The 17,953-nt window shown below is 36.0% G+C and overlaps 1 protein-coding gene across 1 annotated transcript; it reads left to right on the top strand.

Moving 5' to 3' along the window:
* The first annotated feature begins 764 nt into the window (after positions 1-764).
* Positions 765-6,810, top strand: LOC104870646 (prolactin-like). The gene is made up of 6 exons (XM_010636327.1): positions 765-811; positions 1,386-1,474; positions 1,617-1,789; positions 3,182-3,289; positions 4,267-4,446; positions 6,619-6,810. The coding sequence occupies exons 1-6, from the start codon at positions 765-767 to the stop codon at positions 6,808-6,810; spliced, it is 789 nt and encodes a 262-aa protein (XP_010634629.1).
* The last annotated feature ends 11,143 nt before the right edge of the window (positions 6,811-17,953 follow it).

Raw genomic sequence — 17,953 nt, forward strand, 5'->3', positions numbered from 1 at the left:
TGAACTAAATCCCCAGGCCAGCAAAGATTTTGAAAGTGATATTTTATAGAACAGAAAAAGTAGATCTTTTTTATCCTCAGGGGCCCCATTTTCCTACTACAAACACAGTGTTGCTCTTTTCAAGAATGATGATCACCTCTGCACACACTGAGCCCCATGACTACAGATGTTTTCCTTGCTGCAGAGATGCAGACTAAGAGTCCAGACATGAGCAGGCCATAGTTAGAGTGGTTCTCCTGCAGTCAGGTCCCAGCCCACACCTGGGCAGCTGACTTTTATTGCACATCAATTGGGATGAAGATAAGGTATGGTTTCTATAAAAAATTTATGTAAAAAAGGCTCAGAAAGGACAAGACAAAGCATTCTTAAACTAGGAACAAAGTCAACAAAAATATATGATCCTAATTAGAACATTGTTCTTCAGTTTGAAGGTTTTAGTTGTGGGTACAGAATTTGGGTGGGAGTTCCTCTGACCTCAGCACGTAGGCTTGGCCAGATTCACTTCTGTAAACAAGCCAGCTGTGGGGTTGACTTTTCACAGCCTGCTGTGGGGATAATGACTACCATGGTCCTCTGAAGGATGGGAGGAGGTGATTGAAGTGAAAGGTCCATAGCATGGGTGTTCTGCCTCCTCTGCCTGCCAAGAATAGGACTCAGGAAAAAATAATGTAACTGTTCTAAACCTTATGTTTCGAGACATATGATGAGTGTTATGCAGCCCCAGTTGGTCTGCAAGGAATACAATAAAGCTCAAATCTGGAAGAATGTCTAATATGACTGTCAAAGTTGGAAGCAGTTGCATGGTATTAAGGTGAGTTAGGAGATCCAAGCCATGGCACCACTTTTGTCCAGGACTCACCTCATACCCAGTGTCATCAAGCAAGCAGCCCTGTGTTTCTTCTTATGAAGCACAAAGATGAAACCTTCAGATACACTGTGATGTTGAAGAGGAAATATACAGTTCAATGTGATGTTCTCATGTAACTGCTTAAGATGCTTATATCTGCTTATGACTTTAAAAATTATGATCTCTTCTAGAATCTTAGTGTTGATCTGCTTCAGACATCCCAAAGATAATAAAATATTTTATAATACTGCTATAAAAATCTTAAATCACCTTTAGCCATTTTCTGCCTCTTGCACATTGTCATTCTCCCCTTGGATCTTGTTTACACTTTTAGTTTTTCACACCAGAGAAACTTCTTGGCATTTGCATGTGTGTCTTCTTTATTTCACTTAAGGCTATGGACTTAATGTGCATCCATTTTCCTATCAATGAATGTATCTGTACTGTATACCTAAAAGGTACCAATAAACTCAATGAAAAAAATACAAAAAATCTTAAATCAGATTTAATTTAATTTCCTCGTGTTTCCGTGTCACAGATGTAGTTGTGGGAGTGAAATGAAAATGCAGGAGTCATCTGCCTCTCAGACTGTGTATATGCAACTCACCCACGGGCAGGTATATGAGGGTATTGTATTTTTATAATCTGAGTCTGTTGAGCAGTAATCCATGTCTTGGAGGCAGAGGCCATAGACAAGGCTTCCCTGGGCAGTCAGGCTTGTGATGAACTCACCATATAGATCATCCTAACTGTGGTTTTGTTTAAGCAGGGCCCCTTCTCCTGCTGCTGGTGTCAGGCCAGGTCCTGTTCCACACTGTGGCATCTCGTCCCACCTGTGTCAGGGGAGCTGGCTGTCAGGTGATTGTCCAAGACCTGAATGATATTGCAGCCTATGCATCTTCATCCATGTACTTCCAGGCTTTAGAACAGCTCCTGAGATTTGTAAGTATCTCACTTTTTCTGTCTTTCCATATAGAGAAATTCCACCCATGATTGATCTACATTATAATATGAAATTGAGTAACTCAGCAGGAAAATATCTAATCATATGTATTAATATGACTTTAAAAATCACCAGCCATTAATTTTAGAAAAAGGAGGAAGAGTATGTCTTATGAAATCATAGATTGTAAAAGAAGTAATGATTTTTTTAAAAATTTGATATTATTGCACATAATTTTATGATTTTAATTATCTGACATTGCTTTTAAGCAAGACTGAAGAAGAGCACTATTTCTCGCTCTTGCACAGAGGGGACTGTCCATGGGCATCCTTCACTGAGTGCAAGGCAGATATCTGAGAAGTGAGAACCACTTTGCAGTGCTTTGGGTGGACTGAGTAGAATTAAATAAATGGAAATCCTCTCAGAGGAATTAAGTCCCAAATTAATAGCCTTTAGAAATCACCAAAAGCTTGAGTTATTTGTTCAAAGATTTCCAGTGTGGAGTGTATAATTAGAAGAAAAAGACTACATTAGAAGAGCACTGAAGTTCACTCCTTCCATAGGTACTTGGAATATTCTTCTCTCTCCTGTTTCAGACAGCAGATTAGGGTTGAGAACAACCAAAGACTTCCATAGAAAATGTGGCCCAGCATTTGTGTTACATGCATATGTTCAAACAGTGCTTTTTATTCATGCTTGTTTCATTCATTGCCCATTTCAAATGGCCATGTGGTGCCTTCCAAATCATCCTGTCAATGCCTTTAAACCTTCACATCTTTGGCTTAATGCTACTGACTGTATTTCTCTTCGATTATTATTTCTATGTATTATTTAAAATTTCCCCTGGTATTTTGTTCCATTTTATTCTGTGCCACATTAAAAAAAAAGTTAGAATTTATGAAAACTTGGGAATATTCAGGTTTATGGACTAAAAAATAATTGAAAAACACAATTATTAATCTCTATTTAAAGAACGAATATCACTTTGGACCAGATTAAAAAGAGGTTAGGTAGGTAGCTACAGATGCATAAGCAGGATGGGTTGAACTGAGACACTAGAGAAAGTGAGAACTACAGTACTTACAGATTTGCAGTTTTTATAACTTTTTGTTTTGCATTTCAAAGTGTGACCTCTAGCAAGGGTGAGAGGACAAAGGTGCAGCAATGAAGTAGAAAGGTGGAGACATCAGAAAATGAGTTGAACTTAGGAAGATGACACAGCTACCAGGCTCAGTGGTTACTTTCTTAATTGCTTAGTTGCAATATTTATTCAGATCTCACCTTTTAAAAAAATTGCACATTCACCACATATATTCACATTTTATTAATGGATTCGTGTTTTCACCTTGCTAATCCATAGTAATGAAATTTTATCTCTTCATCATTTTCAGGAAAGTGTGTATTCTCTGGGCTCAGACTACTTCTTGCCAGCTATACAAAGGTGCCATACAGATGATATCCTCACTCCATCTGAAAGGGAGATGGCCAGGTGGATGCAGGTTAGTCTCTAGCCCTGCTCCACCAGAACAGCTGAGCCAGCAACTGGCTCTGCCATGCTCCAGGTGCTACAAGGCTCTTTATAGCAGCAGTCACACCTGCAGGGAAAAGGGGAGAAGAGCAAGCCTTCAAAGAAACAGTGCTCTTCACAGTAGGTGAACTATATTCAAAATGCAAGGGTAAATGTTGATTGTACCAGAACACAAAACTGACCGGGCAGATCATATTGCTTTCTTTTTGTTTGTTTGCTGTGTAACTAGTGTTGAATATAGTATGGTCCTTGAATTGGAGCTGAATTGAATAGTCAGGTACACATGGAAGATGTGCAGATTCATCCTTATTAATCACAGTTACTGAGACTCCTGCATTTGTGGTGTTTACATTAGTGACCCCTTTCCTATCTGCACCTTTTCTCCTGGACTCCCAACACTCTCCTCATTCTTCTCCTGCTTTTGCTTCTGTGATGGCAAGTTCCTCACTCTGCACTCACCTGCTGCCTCCTCCTTTGCCTCAAAAGAAAGTCCTCCTGCTGGGCTTATCCTGTGCTATTCTGTGTCTCCTTTCTCAGAGATGCAATTCTGGTCGCTGTTCTGATAATAACATACTCTCCACATTCAGTTTTAATCATTTGTCTAGGCCCTAATATTTAAGGTTATAACCTGTCTCTTCTGAATCCCCCACAGAAATGTGGCTTTAACATTATTGTAAATAAATGGAGAGAATTTCAGAGGGAAAAAAACATTGAATTGTATTCATTACAAAAAAGGAATTATTTTAATAATCAAATTTTGTTAGCGTTACTGAAGCAGAGTGTAAGCCAAATTTTTAATTGTGTTCTTCAATCTTCTACCATCTACAGAAAAATTTAAATACAAAAAAAAGTCATATGTTACCACCAACTCTCTTAGCAAAAATCTCATAAACTAACCCAGCTGTGTTTAATTTAATTTACTGTGATTTTTCTATACTGACTGCATAGCACAAAGACCTTCTCAATGCCGTAATCCTCTTGCTGAACTCCTGGAAGGAACCCCTGAAGCACATTGCCCAGGAAGCACATCGCCTGCCAAAATTGGGTGCTTTTTTCTCAATCAAATATAGGGGTATTTCTTTCAAATATGAACAACTGAAAGAAATCATGGTTCAAATAGCTAGCACGGTGAGCAGCCTTTTGATGTTTCCTTGCTTTTTTCATTGAATTTGTACCTGTGATCTGAAACATGTTGGAAGTCTTCACTTGCATGGACAACACTGAGCCTAAATGTTCCAATTTAATGCCGAGAATTTTGATAGCCTTTGCCAACCACAGTGGGTTCTAATGTAAACAATTTTTTGCAGTCCCAACAAGGTCTCTTTTCCTTGCAGTGTCCCCAAGGGCTGTCCCTTTATGGGGTCTATGCTTAAACATTTTTCAGGAAGGAAAATTCTAGCAGAACATCTTCACTGGAAATGTTTGCTTCAGAGTATCTCGGAACTACCAACAGGGATTTCTTTATTCTCACATCAGAGGATGAGTGGGAAGGGAAAGAGAAAAACATCTGGATCATATAGGGAGGGCTTCCCTGCACCCTAGCCAGAGTAGGCTGAGGAAGCCATATCACGAGTGATCTCCCTCAAGCACCAGAGGTTGGAGCACTGACAAGGAAGAGCTGGTTCTATACTGGAGTGTTCCTTATTTTACAGTTCATGGAAATTCATTATAAGTTTCAGTGTCCTTGCTGTTTCTAAATGAATATGTCATATAATCTAGTTTCAGAAATCATTTGTCATACCTAGATTTAATTGATATTTTCACTGTTTATCTCCATTCATTTAAAACATTCCCATTTTAGTGAGACAACACAGAAGTACATTTCTAATGTTCTCAAAATAAAATGTATTATTTAGATGTATGATTTTAGAAGTGATAATAGATGCAATTGTATATTTCTTTTCCCTCCCTAACTACCAGTCATATTGGGTACTTTTATCGAAAAAGCCTGACTCCAAAAAATAAAAATAAAGAGTTTATGTTTGTTGGTACATTTTACAATTTCATTATGAACATATTCATCATTTGGATTTTGTATCCTTAGATGATGATATATCTTAGTTCTTGTTTTTTTTTATATTCCCCTTCCTTCCCTTACACCTGTCCACCCCTCCCTATGTACAGAAGTTTTCTTTCTATTTGTTCCTTCTTTATTCTTTTCATTCTAAGGAACATAAGAAAGGAACACCTAATTGCATGTTATTTTCTTTATTATGGTGAGCATACTTCTTGAATTCACTAATTTGTTCTAAAATTCATTGTTTTTTGTACTTTTTTCCCAGCTTCCATAACATGGTGCATATATTAGCATTTTTGTATGAAATGTTGTCCTTAGGTTCAAGCCTTAAAGAAAAAAGAGAAACCCAGATAAACTATAAGGTCACATGCTTCAATTTTCAATAAAACATATTTACTATCTGGGAGAAAGCTTGGCAGATTAGGGTCTACAATTACCCCAGTCTTGTATCTCATCGCTCTGGAAATTAGCTGATGCCTTCAGAGGCAGTGAGATTGGGTCTCTGGGATCTGAAGGTCTCCCAGCTTGCAGATGCCCTTGGAGGGCACAGGGCCCACAGCTCTTTTCTGCTGTGTGCAGCACTTTCCTGAAGCCCAGTTTCCCCCACCCACAGCACAGCCCTCACCATGGGCTTGCTGCACCCTCCCTCTTATGCATGCTTCTCCAAACTGTTCCCACTCCATGCAACTCAAAAGGAGGCCCCCCTTTCCCATGTAGTTGGAAGATACTTTTTGGGGTGAAGTGATGCATGTGAAATTCTGTGTTACTCTTGACTTCATTGTCAGCACCGAAATGAACTAAATGCAGAACTCAGAATCTGTACATTATCATTGCTGACACATTATTTCAAATACATTCAGCTCAAAGCCACAAAAAATAAAAGCTTGGCTATCAGTAGAAATGGAATACAAATGGAACCTCAGGAGGAAATGTCAAAGTTTCTTAAGCACCCGAATGGAAGTGAGCCTCTATACAATATGTTTCCTTGCTCAAATCTACGTCTATACACAAGTAGTAACTTTCTGCTTCTTCCCTTGTCTACACTTCTAGGACCATAAATCCCCCAGGATCACCTGTATGTCAGAAAATCTGGTCCTGTGTTCTGCTTCTAGCTTTTAGCTGACAGATAACTTTATGATATTCTTGTCAGGATATGTAAAAATGTATGCTTTCACTAAAGTTTTAAATTTTCATTCATTTCCAAATCTCAACTTAACAATTTTAAGAATGGATACACAAATATTACTAACTTTACTAACAGGGATTGTATTTTTGATGTCTAGCTTGATATTGACGTCCCAGGCGAAGTGGAGTTTGCTTTGTGGTCAGACATGGAATCCTTGAAATCATCTGATGAACAAACTCACCTGTTTACTGTTTATAACACACTCCTCTGCTTTTCCCGTGATGCAAAAAGGATTAAATTTCTTATCTCAATTTTGAAGTGCAAAACTGACAACAAAGGCACCTGCTAGTCCCATATTCACTCCTCTTTCTGAAATGTCTTGTAATGATTCATCCTTTAAATGATAATGTGGACCCATATCTTCTTAAGGAATACTTATGTATAAAGGTTAGGTGTCTCTTCTTAATAAAAACTGATGTTTTTGTATTGCGAATAACTTGTCAGTCATCTTGTCAGTTTCTTTTTATTTATGAGAAAACTAAGAAATATATAACAAAATAAAAGTTTTAGATTATGATTAATCACTATGCTCATGCTATAAAAAGAATGTATTTCCAGAACTCTTTAGAAGGCAGCCACATTCTATGGTCTACCTCTCACAACATTTTCACAGATGACACAAGGACTCCTGTAACTGCCATGCACCAAATAGTATGCATTTACTAATCCATCTAAATATTGTTAGGACACAAACATGAACTGACTTTAGAGTCCTTGACACAGTCTTCAATCATGTTGCCCTTCAAGCTCATCTGCTTAGTGTGACAGATCATAAATAAGAAAGTTGAACACATTGTCAAGCATACACCTGAGCGCAGGGACACCATCCTTTCCTTTTTCAAATGTAATGTAACAGAATCTCTGGCAAAAACAAATTACAGCATAAGCCTCATATGTTCTCCATCAGGTAAGTGAGTGATGACACCTCCCCATGCATTTTCAGTGTTCCACTTATTGAGCTTGGACAAAGAATGCTGGATGAGTGTCACTCAGATTGGCTGTGTGGATCCAAAGGTGATGGATCCCCCAGGGCCAGCTCTCCTCAGGAGGCAGAGAGCTGATCTGAGAGGATTTACATCAGCTCAAGTGTTACCCAGGGATTTGTAAACAATGGACACTGATCATCTTAATACATATTTTGAAAGTAGAGGTTTGGAAAAATAGGTGGAACACAATACAAATAAAAACTGTAGAAGAACTATGCAAAAACTAAAACATGTATAAAGTATGCAAATATCTAATTTTTGCTTTTGCCTTCTACTTTGTTTCTGTTTTCATTCTTTCCTGAAATTTTGTTTGTATTAGGAGTATTCTTTGTCCTTTTGAGTTGAGTTTCTATAGCTGCTGAGGAAAGAAACTAGCACTACGCACATGAGAATTGAAGGTCATTATTTTGCCTTGCCAGCCCTGCACTCTGTGGAGTGTATTTCTTTCCTTCTTGGACTTCTTTTACCATGCTTTCCTCCCCTTAATCCTGTTTTAATGCCTTTAATATATGTAAACTAGGCAAGCCCCTCCCCCACTCAGGCCTTCTCTCCACTAGCAGACAGGTGAGGTCCAGAACCTCGTGGCATCTCCATGTACTGAACCCAACCACCCCCCATCTCTGGTTTCCTGTGCACACTTCTTCCTCATCTACACTGCAAAGGCATGAATTTGAGCCTTTTCTTTCATTTTTTGTTCTTGATAAGGTTGGCTCTGGGTTCATTGATTATATTTATTGTTTTGAATAATCAAGTCTGATTCGTTAATTTTTTTGTATTTTTCTCTTAGTCTCCATTGCATTGATTTCTGCTCTGATCTTTATAAGATCCTCCCTTAGATAAGCATTTGGTTTGTCTTGCTCTTCTTTTTCTGAAAGCTTTAGATGCAGCCTTAGGTTGTTTATAAGTGTGGGCATTCGGTGATATACCTTTCCCTCATAGAACTGATTTCATTTTGTCCCATAGATCTTCTGCATAGTAGACCCAAAAAACTCCACAAGATTTCTAGATTTAATTTACAGATTCAGTAATGTAGATTGATAATAGGTAAACACTCAAATATCAATAACCATCTTGTGCAGAAATAACAGATTTACTGAGAGTGCAATTAGAGAAACAGTCCCTTTCATGAAAGAATTCAAAAAATTAAATATGCAGGAATCAATCTAACAAAGGAAATAAAAGACCTCTACATTGAGAACTAAAACACTTTGAAAAAAGAGAATGAAGAGGATGTAAGAAAGTGGAAGGAAACCCCTTGTTCCTTGGTAGAAAGAATCGATATAGTGAAAATGACCATACTTCCAAAATTGCTACACCAGTTCATTGCAATCTCAATGGAAATTTCAACAGTATATTTCACATAATTGGAGAAAACAATATCAAAATTGACTGGTATGTAGAAGAGACCTAGAATAGCAAAAGCATTTCTTGGCCTCAGAAATAATGCAGAGGGTATCACAATCCCCAAGTTGAAACTGTAGTACAAAGCCACTGTGATTAAAAAAACAAAACAAAACAAAAAAGCAGCATTTTACTGGCAAAGAAACAGACCTGAAGAGCAGTGGAACAGATTAGAAGATGCAGAAACAAGTCCTCACATGTTTAGTCACCTTATCTTCTACAAAGGAGGCAACCATCCTCCCCGGAGAAAAGATAGCTTCTTTAATAAATGGTGTTGGAATAAATGGATTTCAATTTGTCAAGGATTAAAACTAGACCCATATATTTCACCATGCACTAAACTAAAATTCAAGTGGATTAAATATATAAATATTAAAACAGAAACACTAAACATGCTGGAAGATAATTTAGGTAGAATGCTTGGAGATATAGGCATAATAAAAGACTTTATGAACAAATTTTCAGTAGTATGGGAAGCACAAAGCATAAATATTTGGGATCTCATGGTTTTATAAAGTTATTACAAACTGTGATGCTATAAGTACAGGTGAACATATATCAATGTAGTATGATTCTTTTCATTCTCTTGATATAATACCCACTAGAGGAATATCTAGGTCAAGGGGAACTTCCAATCACATTTCTTTGAGGTATCGCCATAAATGATTTCCACAGCTGTTGTATCAGTCTACATTACCAACGTCGGTGAAGCAGGGTTCCTTTGTCCTCACAGTCCAGCCAGCACTTGTTATTGCTTGATTTCATGATAGTAGTCATCTTTCTGGGAAGAGGTGGAATTTCAACATTGTTTTCATTTGTATCTCTCCAATGACCAGTGATGTTGATAATTTTTTTTATTTATATTTTTGTTTGCTATTGGTACCTCTTTGTCTCAGATAGGTCTCTTTACTTCGTATGCCCAGGTTTGAATTGGGTCTTTAAATTTGGTAGGTACTTTTTTTTAAAGTTCTTTACATATTCTAGATAGTAGACCATTGTTTGAGGAACAGCAAGTGAAAATTTTTTTCCCACACTGTGGGTTGTCAAACACTATTGGTGTTTTCTCTCTTTGTGCAGAGGCTTTTAAATAAGAAGAGATCCAACTTGTTGATTGTTTGTGCTAGTTCAAGACCAACTGAGGTTTTATTCATGAAATCTTTTTCTATGACAATGTCTTCAAGACTTCTACCTAATCAATCTTCCAGTTGGTTTACTGTTTCTGTTTTAACATTTAATTGTTGAATCCCTTTTGATTTTAGTTTAGTGTATGGTGAGTGACAGAGATCTAGTTTTAATCTTTGGCAAGTTGAAAACCAATTTTTTTCAGCACCATTTATTAAAGAGACTATCATTCATCCAGTGAGGGCTTTTGTTTCCTTTATTACAGATGAGGTGGCTGAGTGTGTCTGCAGTTGCTTCTGCAAGTTCTCATGAGTTCCATTAATCCTCAGGTCCTTTTCTTTGCCCGTTCCATGCTGTTTTTAACACAGTAGTCTTGTGGTATAATTTCAAGTTGGGGATTGTGGTACCCCCTACTTTGTCTTTATTGACTAGAGTTGCATTTGCTATTCTAGAACTCTTTTTGTTGCAAATGAATTTTTTAATTGTTTCTCAAAGTCTGTGAAGTATGCTGTTGGAATTACAATTCAGATTGCACTGAATCTATATAGCAGATTTGGAAGTATTGCAATTTTCACTATGTTGGTTCTTCCTACCAAGGAGCAAAGGATGTCTTTCCAATTTGTGATATTCTTGTCAATCTCTTTTTATAGAGTGCCACAGATTCCAGAGTAGAGGTCTTCAATTTCTTTCCTTAGGTTGATTCCTAGGTATTTAAATTTTTCGGATGCTATTGTGGAGGGGGTTATTTCTCCAGTTTCTCTTTCAGTGAGTCTGTAGTTAGTGTACAAGAAAGCTATTGATGGTTATGTGATGACTTCCTACACAGCTATTCCACTGAATTTGGTTAAATCTAGAAGACTTTTTCTGGAGTTCTTGAGGTCTTATATATAGAGTACCATGTTATGTGCAAATAATGAAAAAATGACTTTTTCCTTTCCTATCTTTATTCCTTTTGTTTCTTTCTTTAGTCTATTCGCTGTGGAAATGTTTTCAAAACTGTATTGAAAAAAGTGTGGTGAGAGTGGATATCGTTGTCTTGTTCCTGATTTTAGTGTGAAGGATTTCAGTTTTTCACCATTTAGTATTACATTGTCTGTTGGTTTTTCATAGATGGCATTTATCAGATTGAGGTAAAGACTGTGTATTCCAATTATTAGTAAGATTTCTATTATGAAACCATATTGGATTTTTTAATGCTTTATCTGAAGCCATTGAAATGATTATATGTTTTCTGTACTTGGTTCCATTAATGTGGTGTATTCCATTTATTGATTTGCATATGCTGAGCCATCCCTGCATCTCTGGGATGTGTTCTACTGCATCAGGATATATAATTTTCTTGATGATCTTCTGCATTCTGTTTGCAAGTGTTATATTAAGGATATTTGCATCTATGTTCATTACTGAGATTAGCCTATAGTTCTCGTTTTTGTTGGGTCTTTCTCTGCTTTGGGATCAAAGTGATGCTTACTGTCAGGAATGAATTTGGCAGTATTGCTTCCCTTTCTATTTCACTGGAGATTTTAAATAGTATTGACAATAATTCTTCACTGAATGTCATTTACCAGTGAAGCCATCAGGGCCTGTGCTTTACTTGTTGGTAAATTACTAAATACTTTTACAATTTCACTGATTGTAATTGGGGTGTTTAGCATTTTTATATATTTTGGTTCAACTTTGGTAATTCATAGGTATCTAGGAATCTGTCCATTTCTTTTCTTTTTTTTATATCATTGGCATATAGTATCTCAAAGTAGGTACTGATGATCCTCTGGAATTCTGCTGGTTCCATCGTAATTTCACCCTTTTCATTCTTAATTGCATGAATTTGGGCCTTTTCTTTCCATTTTAGTAAATTTTCTCACTTGTATAATTTTTGGATTTGTCCTGCTCTTATTCCTCTAGAAGATTGAGGCTCAGCATAGGGTTGGTTAATTGAGCTCACTCTGGTTTCCTAATAGGAGTATTCCTAGCTATGAATTTCTCTCATAAGAATGCTTTCGTTATGTCCCATAGATTCCAATATGTTGTATTGACATTGTCATTTAATTATAGGAACTGTCTGATTTCTTTAATTTCCTCTGTGACCCATAGATTATTCAAAGGTGTTCTGTTCAATTTCCATGTGTTTATGAAATTCTTGCAGCTTTTATTCCTATTGATCTCCAGTTTCATCGCATTATGCTCTCATAATATAAAGGGGAAACTGCAATTCCTTTACACTTACTTAAATATGTTCTATGAGAAAGATGTGATCTCTTTTGATGAATGACCAGTGTATAGCTGCAAACAGTGTGTATTCTGATTTTGTGTGGTGGAATTCTATGTAAACATCTGTTAGTTCACTTGTGCAAGAGTTAGATTGAGTTCCAGTATGTCGTTGTTTATTTTCTGTCTAGTTGATCTCTATATTTGTGACAGTGGGGTATACAGGTCCTGCACTACAATTGTAGTAGTGATTATTTGATTTTAATGTCAGTTATTATTTATGTGATATAGTTGGTCACACTAGTTTTTGTGCCTATATATTTATTTTAGCCATCTCTTCTTCCTGGATTTTTCCCTTTAGGAGTTTGCAGTGGTCTTCTTTTTTCCTCTTAATCAATGTTGGTTTGGAATCCATTTGATCTACATTAGGATAGATACTCTTATTGTTTTTCCTGTTCCTATTGCATGGAGTATTTTTTTCCACCCTGTAACTTTAAGTCTATAAGTTTCTTTTTGAATTGTCTTTCTTATATGCAGCATATTGTTATATCTTGTTTCTTGACACATTCTACTGGTCTACTATTTTTTTAAGTTTATTGGTTAATTTAAACAAAATAATACAATTACATTTATCATTGGGATCTTGTACCTTTACATGATGTCTATTGGATTGTGGCTTTCGCCATACCCCTGCCCTCCCCTATTTACAAAAACTTTGTTTCCATTTTTTCTTTTTTTCACACTTTTTCTTTTCCCTTGTTTCCTTCCCCACATTTCCCCTTCCCTTTTAGCCATTTTCTTCCTATTCACACAATTATACCATTTGAACCTTATTAATACTTTTAGTTTTTTTTACAACAGAGAAACTATTCATTATTTACACAAGCGTGTTCTATTTATTTTCACTTAATAGTACTACCTTAATGTGCATCCATTTAGCTATAAATATTTCTAGCTTTTCATTCTTTATGGCTGAGCAGTACTCCTTTTTACATAAAAAAACACATCTTCTTTATCCATTCTCCAGTTTATGGGCATTTGGGTTGTTTCCAAGATTTAGCTATTACAAATTGTGCTGCTAGAAACATGGGTGAGCATATATCTCTGCTGTATGATTCTTTTAAGTCTTTTTGAAAGATACTCATCAGAGGGGTAGCTGGGTCAAATAGAACCTCAAATCCTAGTTGGTTGAGGTATCTGCATATTGATTTCCATAGTGGTTGAACCAGTCTTCACTCCTACCAACAATGGAGAACGGTTCCTTTCTGTTCACAGTCCCTATAGCATTTGCTATTGGTTGAATTCTTGATAACAGCCATTCTTTCTGGTGTAAGATGGAATCTCAGTGTTGTTTTCATGTGCATCTCTTGCATGATCAGTGATGTGAACTCTCTTTCATATATTTATTTGCTGCTTTTACTTGTTTGTCTGAGAAATGTCTGTTCATTTCAAATGCCCATTTTTTAATTAGGTCTTTGTATTTGGGGGTTCTGACTTTCTTTAGTTTGTGTATTCTAGATGTAGTTTTTCATCTGAGGAGTAGCTGGTAAAATTTTTTCCCACATTAATGGTTGTCTTCTAGTTTTGTTTTTGATTTCTTTGCACTGCAAAACTTTTTAATACGAGATCCCAGTTGATAATTCTTTGTGAAAATTCTTGTGCTGCTGAGGAGCTGTTCATCAAGTCTTCTCCTATGCCATTGTCTTTGAGTGTTCTACCTAATTTACTTTCAAGAAAGTTTAGTGTTCCATTTTTGATATTTAGATATTTAATCCACTTGGATTTTAGTATATTGCATGGTGAAAGACAGGGATCTAGTTTTAATCTTTGCTAAGTTGTAATCCAGTTTTTCCAACACCATTTATTAAAGAGTCTGTCTTTCATCCAGTGAGTATGGGTGCCTCCTTAGTCAAGGATGTGTTAGCTAATTCCATCTGGTGTTGTTTCTGCATCCTCTAATCTATTCCATTAATCCTCGGGTCTGTTTCTTTGCCAGTACCATGCAGTTTTTATCACAGTGGCTTTGTAGTAAAATTCGAAGTTGGGAACTGTGATATTCCCTACCATGTGTCTGTTACCTAGAGTGTTTTTTGCTATTCTAGGTCTTTTCCGCTTCCAAATTCAGTTTTGGATTTTTTTCTCAAGTTCTCTAAAATATACTGTTTGGATTTCCATAGAGATTGCACTGAATTATATATAATTTTTGGTATTATGGTCATTTTTCATTATGTTGATTCTTCTTACCCAGGAGCAAGGATATCTTTCCATCTTCTCACATCCTCTTCTATCTCTTTTTTCAGAGTGCTGTAATTTTCAGTGTAGATGTCTTTTCTCTCCTTTGTTAGATTGATTCCTAGATATTTCATTTTTTTTGGCTGTGATTGTGAAAGGAATTGCTTCCCTAATTTATCTCAAAGTGATTTTGTTAACTTTATACATGAAGGCTATTGATTTTGTATTGTTACTCTACTGAATCTATTAATTACCTCTAGCAGTCTTTTGGCAGAGTTTTTTTTTTTTTTTTTTTTTTTTTTTTTGGTTCTTCTATGTAAAGTGTAATACCACCAGCAAATAGTGACAGTTTAATCCTTTCCTATCTTTAGTACTTTTATTTATCTCTTTTGTCTAATTGCTGTGGAAATGTTTCTAGAACTATGTTAAAGAGGAGTGGTGATAGTGGACATCTTTGTCTTGATTATGATTTTAGTTTGAAGGTATTTTGACCATTTAGAGTGATATTAGCTGTTGTTTTTTCATAAATAGCCTTTATCATGTTGAGATAAAGACAATCTATAAGTGTGGCTAAAGGTTTACCAATTTTATTTATTCTTTTGAAAAAACATTCTTTGATTCATTAATTTTTTGTATCATTCCCAATCTCCACTGCATTAATTTTACTCTGATCTTTATAATTTCTACCCTTTTCATAGCTTTCAGTTTTTCTTGCTCTTCTTTTCCTAAGAGCTTAAGTTTAAGCATCAGGTTGTTCATTTGAGCTCACTCAGTTTTCCTAGTATGGGAAATTAGTGCTATGGATTTCCCTCATAGAACTTCTTTCATTGCATCCCATAGGTCCTGTACATTGCATTGGGATTATCATTTAATTGTAGAAATTCTAATTTCCTTAATTTCCCCTGTGACCCAATTGTTTTTCAGGATGGTGTTATTTAATTTCCATGTGTTTGTGAAGTTCTTGCAGTTTCAGAGGCTATTAATTTCCCGTTTAATCGCATTATGATCTCATAATATAGAGGACATTATGTCAATTCCTTTCCATTTACTTAAGCATATTTTCTGAGTAGCATGTGGTTTATTTTGGAGAATGAACTGTTTACAGCAGAAAAGAATTTATATTCTAATTTTGTGGTTTGGAACACTCTGTAGACATCTACTAAGTCCGTTTATTCTAAGACTTGGTTCAGTTCTATTTTTTTGGTGCTGTCTTTTTGTATGGATGATCTGTCTATTTTTTCCAGTGGAGTATTGAGGTCCCCCACTGCAATTTTATTAGTGCTTATTTCATTTTTCATATCCAATAATATTTGTTTTGTATAGTTGGGTGCATTAATATTTAATGCATATATATTCATAATTGTCATTTCTTCTTTGTATATTGGTCCTTTTACAAGGATTTCTTAGACTTCTTTATCTCTCTTAATTAGTTTTAATTTTCAATCTACTCTGTCTGCAACTAAGATAGCTACCCCTGATTTTTTCTGGGCTCCTGTCACATGGAGAACTGTTTTCCATCCTTTCACATTCAATCTATGGGTTTGTTTTTGAACTAGGTGTGTTTGTTGTATAAAACATATTGTTGGATTTTGCTTCTTAATCCATTCTGCCAGGCTATTTCTCTTGATTGGTGAATTGAGGCTATTGACATTGATGGCTATAACTGATATGTATTGATTTTTCATAGTCATGTTATTTTCCTCTTCTTGGCTCTTTTTAATTTTCCCCTTCTCCCTTTAGTTTCTTGCCTTGCCTAATTGCTTTGCTCTGTCAGGCCTCATGGAGTTGTGACCTTCAATGTCTTTTTCTAGAATATTATTTAGAATTGTTTGTAGTCATCATTTGGTAGTCATGAAGTTTCTCAGAGTTCTTTGTCATGCAAATATCTTATTTCCCCATCCAACTTGAATGAGAGTTTTGCTGGGTATATCAGTCTAGGCTGGAGGTTGTTTTCTTTTAGTTCTTGAAATAACTCACTCCAGGCTACCCTTGACCTGAGGGTTTCTGTTGAAATCTGCTTTGATTCTGATAGGCTTTCCTTTGCATGTGATTTCTTTCTTTTCTGTAACTGCTTGTAGTATTTTGTTTTTCCATTGGGATTCCAGGATCTTGACTATTATGTATGACTAGGTATAGTTTTTTTGATCATGGGTAATTGGAACCCTATATACCTCACTGGTCTATATGTCAAATTCTTCCCCTCTCTTTCTGAAGTTTTATGTCATTAATTGTGTGAATAGTTTTTTAAAGTCATCTGTATTTTTACCTGCTACAGCATGGATTCCTATCAGCCTTGTATTATTCTTCTTTGCATCATCTAGGAGTTGTTGGATTCATTTCTCATGATCCGTTACTGTTTTTAAGAGATCTCCCTTTTCATAGTCACTGACCATATTCCTATCTTCCATAGCTGAAATTGTGTGTTCACATTCAGTCATTCTGCTGAGAATGATTTTAAGATCTTTTTAATCTCTTGGATATCTGTTTAAAACTGTTTCATGGATTCCATTTCTTTCCTATGTTGGTCATTCATGGTTTCCATTTTTTTCTATTCAGGGTATTCGTGGCTTCTATCATCATCCTGAGCTCATCTATTTTTTTAGCAGATTCTATTCTAGAGTCTCTAATAATGTCTTTCTTTGTGCTCACCATCTCTGTAGTTATCTGGGAAATAATTTCTGTTTTGAATTTTTCTAGCACCTCATTTAACTGTTTTGTTACTTCCTGTGCTATCATTTCAGGTTGTCCAGATGGTTGACTGTCAGGCTTTCCCACATCATTACCTCCAGAGTTTACCTTTGGTGAGGTGGAAGTCTGTGTTGGTGCCTTGTTTAAATGTCTTCTCATTTCTATTTTTCTCATTGATACCATCCTTGGTTTAATTCCTGGATTGATTCTGCAATCTTTCAGATATAACTGGTCATTAAATTTTGAATCTCTAATGTCTTTTTCATTATGTCAGGGAGAACAACTGCTTAGATCAATCACAACAACCTAGTAGAGGTGATATAATAAGCAAACAATAGCATCAAGCATAGTTTAGAAAATGAACATTTGCAGTAGCATTTAATCTATCACGTTTAACCATGTGAATGAAATAAAAACTAAGGACTAGGCCAAGATATGTTTATAGTGAATACACTCTTCAATATATCAACTCTACCCTTCAGGTTAGGAATGTAGAAGGAGTTGGCCAGGGAAGGATTGCTAGATAGATAGAGAAAGGCTAGATGTGACGTCAGAGGACACAGGAAGATCACACAAACTCTAGGGAGCTTTTGAAGAGAAGAGGAGAAAACAATAAATATACCCAAGAACAGAACAAACTAACAGGAACAAGGAGGCCAGAGAATGTAATCACTGTCTTTTAAAACTAATGGCAATTGAGAGAAGCAAAATGAGAAGAAAGGGGAAAGAAAGAAAATAAATTCAAATTAGGAACAGGAACAGAAAGGGAGAGTAATGGAGATCAAGGAGACAGTG

The sequence above is a fragment of the Fukomys damarensis genome, unplaced genomic scaffold (genome assembly GCF_012274545.1).
Source record: "Fukomys damarensis isolate Sample0158 unplaced genomic scaffold, DMR_v1.0_HiC HiC_scaffold_10, whole genome shotgun sequence".
In the NCBI taxonomy this organism is placed as follows: Eukaryota; Metazoa; Chordata; class Mammalia; order Rodentia; family Bathyergidae; genus Fukomys; species Fukomys damarensis.